Source organism: Sphaeroforma arctica, assembly GCF_001186125.1.
Source record: "Sphaeroforma arctica JP610 unplaced genomic scaffold supercont1.757, whole genome shotgun sequence".
NCBI lineage: Eukaryota > Ichthyosporea > Ichthyophonida > Sphaeroforma > Sphaeroforma arctica.
The window spans coordinates 26890-39392 of record NW_014039801.1 but is presented as its reverse complement, the minus strand read 5'-3'; the positions used below and the strand labels follow the sequence as shown (position 1 = coordinate 39392).

General features: G+C 45.1%; 3 protein-coding genes across 3 annotated transcripts in view; all 3 read right to left on the bottom strand.

Annotated features, from left to right (window-relative positions):
* Window positions 1-482, bottom strand: part of SARC_08432 (hypothetical protein) — a gene marked incomplete at both ends in the record, with an annotated part of 2853 nt that extends 2371 nt beyond the window's left edge. The window contains one exon of the mRNA XM_014297595.1: window positions 33-482. Coding sequence (XP_014153070.1) covers window positions 33-482 — 450 coding nt within the window. The remainder of the gene's footprint in view (window positions 1-32) is intronic.
* Window positions 483-2002: 1520 nt separating this feature from the next.
* Window positions 2003-2589, bottom strand: SARC_08431 (hypothetical protein). Its single transcript, XM_014297594.1, has one exon. It carries the CDS (start codon window positions 2557-2559, stop codon window positions 2104-2106), a length of 456 nt encoding a protein of 151 aa, XP_014153069.1. The 5' UTR covers window positions 2560-2589; the 3' UTR covers window positions 2003-2103.
* Window positions 2590-3053: 464 nt separating this feature from the next.
* SARC_08430 (hypothetical protein) lies at window positions 3054-10431 on the bottom strand (the record flags this gene model as incomplete). Its single annotated transcript, XM_014297593.1, has 7 exons — window positions 3054-3118; window positions 3517-3658; window positions 4912-5068; window positions 6823-7004; window positions 8023-8313; window positions 9084-9329; window positions 10222-10431. 7 exons carry the CDS (start codon window positions 10429-10431, stop codon window positions 3054-3056), a joined length of 1293 nt encoding a protein of 430 aa, XP_014153068.1.
* Window positions 10432-12503: the final 2072 nt, after the last annotated feature.

The window sequence follows — 12503 nt, the reverse complement described above, 5'->3', positions numbered from 1 at the left end:
TATATATATAGCGAAACCTAGTGCATACTCACCTTCACATCCACAGTCGATGGCCCCATCTTACCCATCATATACTTAACAATTTCATCCTTGTCCCTGCCATGGTAGTCGCCAACCAGGTGTCCATTCTTGAACACCTTCATGGTCGGAAAACCGTCTATATCAAAGTCAGCACTCAATTCCTTGTTCACCGTCGCATCAATCTTGGCTAACTTTGCGTCAGGATGTGAGTCCGCTAAAGCATGTGCTGCAGATGCATATTGGGGTGTCAGTGTTTTACAGTGGCCACACCATGGTGCATAGAATTCAGCTAATACGAGCACATGGCTTGCTACAAAGGCATCAAAGGTATCATCACCAAGGATGTAGACTCCATCTTCAATCTTGACGTCAATAGTATGATCAGGGAAAGAATTATCAGCGAGAAGAATAGAGGAAAGTAGTAGGGTTGATACAAAGACTAAGTACTGTAGACTCTTCATGGTTGATGGTGTTCATGCATCTATTATTGTTTCTGGCTAGTCGGTAAGCAAGTGCAGTGCTTTTTAAGACCAATGAAGTACTGTAAATATGCCACAAAGTGTCAAAATGTGGTATTTGTTTTTTCTGTCTTTTGTATTTTGTTTAGTAAAAAAAAATGCAAACAAAAATTAAGCAAAACACAATTTATTTATAAAAAAAATAGTATATTCGCCTTTTTTGGGGATAATTATTTCAATTTGCTCTTCAAATAATACTCTCTACTCTCAAATAGCAAAGTTGAGATTGTTCTGTCAGATACCATTGGTCAGTGAGTTCGTCACAAATAATTTTTCAACTGCGTCACAAATGACGTACTGGGATAGTTCCGAGGAATCAGTAGAATTACAGAAGTATCACACAATGCCATAGAAATTTTAAATATCATTAGCGGCTAAATAACAGATCTCATCACGTCGGATTGCTATATGAACTATAATGTGCAGCACGTCTCTAAATATGTAATTACGTCTAAAATGTGCATATATCTTTGGTTCTCAAATACTTACAGGTATGTAGTGCTATATTTGGAGTGTTATCACTGATATTCATTTCGGTGTGTAACATATATAGCACTACATACCTGCAAGCATATATATACTCGAATCTCTCAAGTATCTTTTGTATTGAGGTTTAGCAGAATAGCATATAGTACTATATGTGAAGAGACTAACGAATTAGATGGTATGTAGAAGAACTGTGACAGACCCTTAAGAACTGAACCGAAGTAAGGAATGCTTAAGTCATTCTCAGAAGTTGAATCAACAAGCAAACGCTCATTCCTATACTACCGATTCTATTGCTATATATTGCGCCACACTAGTACATGAGCGCAAGTAGATAGGATATATCATACTATGACTGTCTTGCAGCATCAAATGGACTAAAGAATACGAGGATCCTAAAATAATTAATTGACATAATCGTTTTCTGCATGAACTCACAGTACAGAGTCCACGCAAAGAATGACCTGTTGAGCAACACCCAAAATTCCCAAGTTAAGTTGCATTGGCTACAAATTTAAGATTACAAAGGTCTTCTCGGAGTTAGCAAGCTCTTATTGTAATTTTTAAAAACAGTATATAATCTTCTGCTAAACTATTCACCGACCCTCAGTGCCAAACTTGAGAAATGTATATGTCCCAACTTCCCTCAACTAAATGATGATTTTGATATCGTAGCTCTAGTGTGCATACTCTCACCTGTGCAAACAACGAGACATTCAAGGGCAACTTAGCCGCCTCAATTGAGGAGGATTTGTTATTGACTAGTTTGTTTACTTTATTTTGAATGACCCTTGACATATGCAGCTAGGGCACTCTTACCAATATTGCTATAAATTAGAAGTTAATCAGATCTAGTAGGTGTGCATATTAAATTACCAATACGTTGTATACATTGGTGGCAAGCGAAAACAGAGCAATCCATTCCACTACATCCAAGCACAGTTCCACACGGAGAAGTCGAGAACAAATCTTAGCGTCTCAATCCGATTCCGTGAGTATGCGCAAATGCATTTGTATGATGTCTACACTCCGCCTCACCAATGCACTCCATCCCAGGACAGTTGTACAAAGAGGCGTCTCATTTTCCTCTTTTCCATTCGAATTCCGAGTCTGAGTCCGAGTCTGAGTCCGAGCCTGAATCTGTTTCTGAATCCGGATCTGCATTAGATGCAACTGACGGTTCTAGACCATCTGGACCAACATTTGGGAGCCTGCCCTCAATGCCAGTGATGGACTGCGATTCCGATTTAACAGATTTCGATTCCGGGACTTCTCCCGCTGTATTCAGCGAGTGCGATACCTCTTGAATTGTAGTCTGCTCGGCTATAGCAATATGAGTAGATATTTCTCCTAGACTCACGTGTTCGGATACTTGCTCCACTACACCCATGGGTGTTCTAATTGTAGTTGTGGCTCTTTCTGCTATGCCTGCGGGGAACTCCGTGTTAAAACTTTGCACAACATTCACCGCTACTTCGCTATCTGGGGGGTATCTCCTTGGAGACATCTGCTTTGCAAATATCATGGATGTCATTCTCTGCTGCTGTGCGCGAGTATTCTGTGGTAGACACAACTTCTAATGTCAGCGTATCGCGCAGGGGTGCACTGCAGTCTACGCCATCAAAGGTCTGTTGTGGCACTTTGCCCACTAAGTTGTGGGGTGTGGGATGTGACACACACTCTGCGCTATACAGTGTCTGTTGTGACACCTCTCCCACCGAAGTTTTGAGAGTTTCTTGTGTACCGTTATATACTAAGCTTTAGGGTGACTCTTGTGGTGCCTCTAATGTATCTGATATGTGCACGTGTTCTCGCGTAAGCACTAGGTCTGCTTCTAGCGCACTATGCGGCTTCGTACTATCTAAGACTATTGATGTTCTTTGTTGTTCATCACTCTCTACACTAATTAATGTCTGTTGCACCACAACACTCGCTGAGTGGGGCAGTGTCTGACTTGTCGCACTGGCTGTCGTACTGATTGTCGTATGACGCTGTGATGGTGCGTCGATTGTTTCCGGAGCGTTCTGCTCAGAGCCGTGTTGGCTCCCCACAGAGATCGCGTGAGTCCTTGGCTAAGCTGGTCATCACTGCATCTGCGAATGGTCCGATGTGCAAGGTATTGTTATCAATAGAGATAGCCACCTTCAGGCAAATCAAATAATGGCGAAGCAACGCTCAAAGGGAAAACCGTCAGTGACCAACCAGTGAATACGTATGCTGCCGAACGAATCAGCGAGGCAACTGGGGGAGATATGTTACATGGTCAGCGAAATCGCGCTGTGTTACAATCAAAGCAGGAATGTCCATCACATGCAGCTATCACTTCGAGACTTGCTTTCAATTCCTTGCACACTTGAAAAGTATCCCATTGGGCTGGGCGCGAACACATTAAATCACCTAACAGTACTAACAGTCTGCAAGAATACATCAACTAGACATAAGGAACCGCACGTACTCACGTGGACTCTAATTCGAACTTAACCTAACACACCCGTAGTTCGTGGCAGTGTGCCCTTTCTCGCATGCGCTGCGGTGACCATGTTCTGTATCAGCTCCTGCTGCTCTACAGCTGCTCGCTCGAGAGCGGCGTAGGACTTTGCACCTTCACGAAGCACGACGAAATGACTATTGTCCTGTAATATGTAATACACACATAAATAAGTCAGTTTGATACGTTGAACGTTGCTGCACCACGTCGTAGCATAATTAATAGAATGCCACCTTGTAGAGGTGATATGCAGGTAACGTTCGTTCGACTGTGGCTTGAAAGCTTTGCATGGCTTTGCACCGTGACTGGGCACGACGAAACGGCTACTATATTGCATGGAAGAATAATTGGATAGAAGTCGTATGGCAGGTAATATCTATTTTAGTCCGTGGACGGCTTTACACCCAGGGAAAGTAAGTCGAGTCCATGAACCCCATAGGTACTTTGTTTTCATTTGCAACACATACACAGAGCTCTAACAATTATGCGGCTACATGAAATGGAAGCCGTATCGTCGTTTGTTTTCAAAATGCGAAAATGTACAATATACATCACTTCTAAATTTACTACAAGCAACAGCACTCGTTGGAATACATACTAGATAATTATACAATGCACAACACTTTCCGACATAAAAGCATCAGCCAAGAAACGTGCTCGAGCGAATGCCAGCGCCGTGCGCACATTTCATCCGTCTGGAATGCGCTTGAGACTCAAAGGGTGTCATAGATAGGACGAGCATACACATTTCACCACAAACACACAAGTACTCCTGATGGTATGATGGATGGTGTACCTTCTAACTGCATTCACAAACTTCAGATACTGCTCAGAATACAGAATAATCAGCAATCCACATACAACTTGTCCTTGGCCTACTTACCTGTCATACAAACAACAACGTATACATAACCTATGTCCCACCCTTACCAACCTGGCATACGACCAACAACCCAAACAAACAACTTAAAACTAATGCCCCCAGTCTACCTACCTGCCATATAAACAACAACGTACACATAACTTATGTCTCACCCCTACTAATCTGGCATACAACCAATAACCCAAACAAACCAATGCACCAAGCCTACCTACCTGCCATAAAAACAACAACGTACACATAACTTATGTCCCAGCCCTACCAATCTGGCATACAATTAACAACCCAATGCACCAAGCCTACCTACCTGCCATATAAACAACAACGTACACATAACTTATGTCTCACCCCTACTAATCTGGCATACAACCTATAACCCAAACAAAACAATGCACCAAGCCCACTTACCTGCCATAAAAACAACAACGTACACATAACTTATGTCCCAGCCCTACCAACCTGGCATACAACCAACAACCCAAACAAACAGCTTAAACTATTGCCCCCAGCCTACCTACCTGTCGTGCACATCCTCTGCTTTGCACTAGAGACACGGCATTACTTATACTGTCGAAGCGTATGACACAGTTGGCTGCGGGGATGTCCAACCCCTCGTCGGCAACCGACGTAGCTATGATCACAGGGAGCTCTCCAGAGGAGAAGGCCGCGATAGTGCTAGGTGAGTGGCAGGGATTGATGTTGAAGGCCCTCAGAAACAACAGCCAACATACTTTTGTATGTATACTGAGTGTTAATGTGATCTGCTCACGAGACATACGTTCACAACAAACGCAAAATGAGACCATGTTTAACGCTGTTGCAGAACAAGCTGGGCTTCGGCGTGATGAAGTCAAGCAGTTGATTCCAAACAGAGAAAACTATTGTATGTAGGGAGTTATCAGTTAACTGTGCACGTCCCACTATACCAACGAACACTCTTTCACATTTCATTGGCACACACACACACGCGCGCGCGCATTTTAGTCTGAATTGCACGCATGCAAACGATGTGCAAATACAAATACACGGAAGCCATAACGTATAGGATAAGCCTAAGCACACGGCAACACCGTACGTAAGCTATTCATGCTGGGCCGTAGCAGAACACACGCTAGTGCAACCTCTGAACAGAACACGCTGCAATCATTCAGTGCGGGACAAGACTCGGTCGGATAATAACTATCTATAGACGGAAGTCTAAATCCCTTTTTTTATGGAATTAACATATAATTCATATGAAACATATCCATCACGAATCCAGTCTGAAACCGTATCAGTTGTGGTGCGATGCAACACCTCGGATATCCCCCGAAGTCACATCCGATAGATGATCTAGAAGCCCACACGCACTTACGGTTTCTATTTCTATGTAGCACGAACTCTTGGATTGTGGCGGGAAGTCTATATTGTTGAAGGTATATTTTTATACAACTGAGATGCATACTGCGTGAAGGTATATTTCTGTACAACTGAGAGATACGTATTGTGTGCTAGGGACTCCCAACGACAACAGAGACTAGACACACGACCCTTATTCATTCACTGATTAGTGATGTAACGAACACACGAAAAGCTGTATAGCTGTATGTGGACCAATTACATTCTCGCGCCCAACACGTATTGGAGCGCAGCACAACAGATGCGAGTGCCTCGATGAGCCAACAAACACATTTGTATCTTAAGACAGGGCTTGTTGAATACGACAGGCCTCGGAAAGCAACGAATAATAACTCCCCAAAGGATACCTTTGCTCAAAAAAAAAGTGAAGTTTAATTTAGGCAAACGTACAGCCCTAAAACATAAGCCGGAAGATTTGGAAAGTTTTTAACCGCCACTCGCCTTAAAATCATTATCTTCTGAGACTTGTTGTATTCAGTAAGCTTTATATAGGAGGCACCTGCGTATGCACGCCCTATGTCTACTTATTCATGTCTGGTCGAGGCGTCACTCTATTAGGCGTGTCACCTAGCAGTACACCAGAAGCATGCCCAAGAGTATATCACGGCGTACGAGATGGTCACGTACCAAGAACATATCATCCGAGCATTCGTGCACCTGCAACATTCTCTATCTCCCCCCATCCATCCCTCGTATGCATACCTACCTACTCACCAAGCAGTACACCATAAGCATGCCCAAGAGTATATCACGGCGTACGAGATGGTCACGTACCAAGAACATATCATCCGAGCATACGTGCACCTGTGACATTCTCTATCTCCACCTACACATCCCTCGCATACATACCTACCTACTCACCTCTGCTACTAATTGTGGCCCAAGCAATAGAACTTCAACATTCCCACGAGTGTTCCAAATCATATGCGAGTGCATTTAAAAAAAAACCCCCGTTTATGTGTACAACATGGACCACTAAAGCTATATGCACCCCACCCCCCCACCCCCCGTATACTTACCTACCTACTCACCTCTGCGCCTCGGTCTGCTTCGGGCTATTCCCCACAAAGTACTGGTTCGACTGTCCCATAAGTGAACCGCAGCGGATGGGCCTAGCTCGCGTCATCAAGTAGTGCTGGATGGTGTTGGTCGCCTGTCGCTGCTCGACAAACACAATGCATCGGAAAGCAGACTCGGTGTTCCCGCGTAGCTCCTGCAATTGAGGATAGTACAGCCTAATTAGATGCACATACATGTGTATATATACATACATATGTACATATGCATACATGTGTATATATACATACATGTGTATATATACATACATATGTATGTTCGTAGCGTGAATAATACAGAGAAAGCGCTGGCATAGGTTCGGCGCCAGTCGCTATTGGCAGACGCAATGCACCCAGGGGTACATCCGGCGTGCTCATGTACCACCTGCATTGAGAGATAGATACATGCTAAATGGTGCTTATCGCCCGTCTCTAATCAACGGTCCCAATGCACATACGATGATTTGATATGTACACTATATATAGACACTAGCCGAAACTGGATCAGGCCTGCATTTTAGAAGCATATGGTCGCGTGTACAAGTAAAGGAGCACGTCGGAGTCCGCGCACAAACGTGAGCTCCAGCCGAGCGCATGCCACAGTAGGTGCGAACCACACAGCCATAACTGGGGCGATGTAAATAAACATAACGCCGTCAGCTCAATATACATCAAGTAACTCCACTCCTAGGTACGCAGGGAAAGGGATGCAGATGGTTGACCAACCTACAGCTTAGTGGCGGATTATAGGACGCGCTGGGCATGTAAACTGTGTGCGAGTTTCTGTACAAAGCGAAAGCTAGGATGACCTGAGCTTGTGACGCACTTCTGGGTAGATAGATGGCACTCGGATAGATGCTTCCGCACACGATGCAGAGTAACCCGAATGCTTATCGCGTCGTCAAATATATATATATATATATATATTTGTATGTACGCAAACGAATAGATTCAAGTCTGAAAACAATGGACATGTATCTGTGGGTGTACACGAAGACAGTTACCGAAGGGTAATCTATCAAACGAACAACTTTTCTAGCTGTAAAAAGAATCCCACATTTCAGCAGTGAGTTAGCCACAAAATCAAGAGCGCATACGACGGGGTGCTACGAACGGGCCAACACCCATTGTCCCGTACCCTCAAGGTGTTGATAACACATGACCACAAAGACCCACCTGATACTTCAGCAGAGACTTGTGCAGATGGTCTAATTCGCCGAACTGGGCGCTATACTCCTCATACAGTGCCCGCAGCGGCACAGTATCTTTCATCGGCTCCGATATGCGCATGCCGAGGCCGTTCAGCAGGGGAGTGTCCAACAAAGTGGGCACAGGGCCAAGGGCGACCAGAGAATGCATAGCCATATCCAGACCCGAGCGATAGTCGGATACCACAATAACACGCAGAGCCTCGTACAGATGCTCTATCAACACCAGGCTCAGACACAGCTCGCGTGTATCGGATGTCTGCCCAGGACGCCATCGAAACAATCGTACAATTAGCAAATAGGGCGAACTGATTTTAGGCAGGATTTAACAAGGACTTTGTGACTAGATGATTTTCGATTTGTCGATGGAATGAGTGCTGTAGGTGAACAAAGGTGCATCACCACAGAGCTCAGATAAGATAGGTCTGTATCTGCTGACCACCCTCGACAATATCGAGCCAGCCATAACACTAATATAGACTGAGTTTGGATGGATGTGGAGATATGCATGTGTGACGAACGTGACTTTGCACTATGTTCATAGATACCGATGGCGTGTTCGCTGTCTACTGTGAAGGGTAGCGAATGCTTTGTGCAGGATATGGTGTGACGCTGGTGCGAAATATCAAAGGGGTGCAAAGTATGTGTTATGTGTCAGTGCGTCCATCCATGCAGCGTATACTATCACAGCGCCAAGAAATATACTATACGAATGTAACCATTGCGCCTCGAGTTCACATAGGCGGGGTGTGGTGCCACAGTAAACGTGTCTGGCAGCAGGGTCCGGGTATGGGCGAGTACGTGCTAGCCTATGTAAGGATGCATGCCCCCTCCGCCTACAATGGAGTCCAACAACAGCACGCAGAGAGGTGGGCCGGGATTTACGGACAATTCACCATGAAGTAGAAAAAAGGCAACGCAAAAAAAACACGTGCGCAGCTAAACGTACTGCTGTTCAACTCTACGTCGAACTCTACGCCCACAACATACACAGTCACACAAAACGGTCACACACACGCACACACATACCAGACCCTCCTCTACGCGTCGCTTGTGCTGCAGTACGTGCCTTCCCCACTCGTTGACACTCAATGGTTTCCCTGTGTGTATGGGCATTGGGCTCGTATACGACACCCCTTCGGCCGAGCATAGTACTCGTGCTTCGAGTGAGTAGATGGTGCGCATCAACTTGTGCGCAATGGGCGACAGCTTCTCAGAGTCTGTTCGCACAAGGTCCAGGAAATACTCCAACGGTCTATGCTTGGGCAGCTTCACCTGTAGTTGCCAGGCTTGGTATGTGAGCTAGTGTCGATGGCTTCTGGGTCTATCGATCTACGGGCTTCAAAGTATGGGTGCGTATTCGAGTGTATAGTGACTATGTGAGTGCGTGTACAAAAACGTGCGAGTGTGGGCGTTTTGTGTGGGTTGGAGTTGTGTGGACAGATTCAGATTAGTAAGTTCGTTGTCGGCACCGACATGTACGCGTGTGCGTCTAAAGACCCTCTACTATGTGATATTGTCGAAGATATAGCTTGCGCATGTACGGTGACAACTGTTGAGCTACACGGTTTAATGCACTTTCACTACGGCGAAGATGCTCCATAGCTATATGCGAGGTACCACTGACGTACAGGCGGTAATATGTCATGTTTTGGGTCAGAGCGAGGAACATATGATATACTCAGGCAGAGATTGCCATATCATACTATTGTCTTTAATGACCCACATACAGCGAGCATTCTATGAGACAAATAAGACGATATGACATCGCAGAGATTTCGAACACTGCCTACGAAACTGCCTACGAAACTGCCGGCTCAGATAGCTCACTCCGCACTGAATGGTACAGACATCTGATGGCCATAGCACAGTATCTGACCGCGCGTAGTGGAGTTCAGAGCTGGATGTTGTGGTGCAGTTTCTGCATCGCGCCACGACACGTCTGTGTAGTGCGGCATTGCCACTCTGTGCACTGGAAAGGCGAACAACAGAGTAGTGGCATAGCGTCGTTTCCGCAACTCATCACGCTGTGGGCAAGTCGACATTGCACTGCGAACTCAATCACCGAACATCGAAAGCTGAGCCGTACCTAAATACCACCACTTGATTTTCCAGCATTTTTCAGTAGTGCAGCAAGCACACACCCCTCACTCTGTAATGCACGCACCTGGGTGATATGGTGTAGCTTCTGGACCTCAGCGCGCTGTGACATGTCTTCGTAGTACTGCACACTGGCGGTAGTTCCAAGCGCCTTGCCCTCGCCGGCTAGGGCAATCGAGGTTTGAAGAAATGTCGAAGTAAAGCTATGCTGAAGGGTATTGTTGATTCTCTGAAAATTACTACGCGAGTTCATATAGAGGTTGACCTGGTTATACATATTGACTAAAACTCTGCTCGGGAATTCTCGATACGGAAAAGTGACATCTAATAACATAAAGCAAGTTGTAATACACATCTGTAACGTCGAGACACACCGATCGGATCTCGAGCAAGACTACTACTGCCTATAGACAGGGATGCTATATATTAGGAAACGCGCATAGTATGACAGAAGACGATATCATCACGAGTGCGAAGTTGTGAAACAGACCTATCAGCGACGTATAGTATTGCGATTGCAAAGCAGAGCACAGATACTCTATACACAGCGGTGCTCACGCGTGTGCAGAATCTGATTACTTGCATGCTCTATCATCCTCGCATCTGACAGACCAGTAGTGGCTGCCGAGCGAGCGAGTAGTGTATGGGCGTACAGACAGATACATAACAGCCAGATGGTTCTCTGAAATAAGAAAGCAGCGATGGCTATCTGCTTGCACGACAAACGTCCTGGTAGTCTGCGATGGAAGCCGTATTCGTAGAGCAGTATAGACGTGGTCAGCTATTTTCCCTGGTGTCTCCCCCTACCACCTACTGCATATGCGTCACCAGAATACTGTAACAGCCACGCGCACTCTGTGTACCATACACGCACAGACGTTACATACTGCATCACGTACGATTGGGTTCGTATCTGAACTCATAGGCGGACCTGACATCGACTCAGCGTTGCATGGCGATTTCGAATTCGAGGTTGGGAGTCGACTGAAATCAGTGGATGTTTGTGTGCTTTGTTGGTATCCCCATCTCTGCATAGCTTCCGTCGAGACTGTATATAGCGTGTCCTTATCCACCTATTATTCGTGGATAAAATAGAGAAGGTAAAGTATCTATTTAAAATATATGTCACAGACGCTATGGCTTGTTCGCCTGACACTCGCATAATCTATTTCCAATAATGTAGAAGAGTGAAGGCGCAAATGCAATTGGCCCATTCGATTGCTAAATAAAAGAAATTGGTACTCACTCTTCTATCAAGTGTTCACATATGCATAAAACATACTCACTGTAGACATGAGTCTCGTATAAAAGTCACTCAGTCACACTGTAAATGTACCAAAATATGACCCCCTTACCTCCAGCAGCATGCATAACCTGGCAACATCCGTATACGTCTTCTATGCACCTATCCGGTAAGATAGCAAAGCGGTCAAACCAAAGATCTGTGGACGTTTTCCATTAGCTGCGCAGGCGTTGATAGCGTACGCAATGTCCGCACAGGGGTGTTGCTTAGACACGTGGTGAACCTCGTCGAAAACCACGAGACCGAAACGCGTAAACGACAATCGGTCTGGCTTTAATCTCGTATCGCGAATCGAACAAAAAGATGGTCGGCGTAAGTAAAGGCGTTATGAAATTTTACTTCGGGATTGTATACACCCGACAATACTTGAGAACGCAATTATCAGTGTTATCCGGCAACCTGATTTAATAGGGCAGGCGAAGCTTGTGCACCACAAACTCTGCATTTTTCGCTCCACCCAACCCTTGAAGCTACTTGATGGAGATAACTAGATAACTTGGTTGACATACTCATGTACTACTCAACTATCTAGAGATCGCATTGGACACCAGCGAAACGTCTATAGAACACACCGATCCGATATTGGGAAAGCCCATCAGTATGAAGAGAAAGTGTGCATGCTGCAGCAATCCGCGACACACCCACAATGAGTGTGCACATCACAGAGATCGTGTATCATGTATATACTCCTACCTCGCATACCCCTCAAGAAGACACTTACACGCACTACGACAACTATGGCCAGCAGAGACGAGGTGTTTGTTGCCAGCCAATAGAATTCGAGAAAGCATCTATGGAGAGCGTGGGAATGATTGTAAATTTTTCACTTTTTGACAGTGTTAAACATATACTAGGGCTAGTCGAACTTCTAGAAGGAAGAGAGCAGAGTTGTTGAACGACACGAACAGAGAATTTTTTTAAATACTCATATCTCATACGCAATATCGTTGGCGAACTACTTGTGCATGTGTCCACAATATATATATATATATATATATATATATATATATATACACACACACACACACACACACACACAACAACTA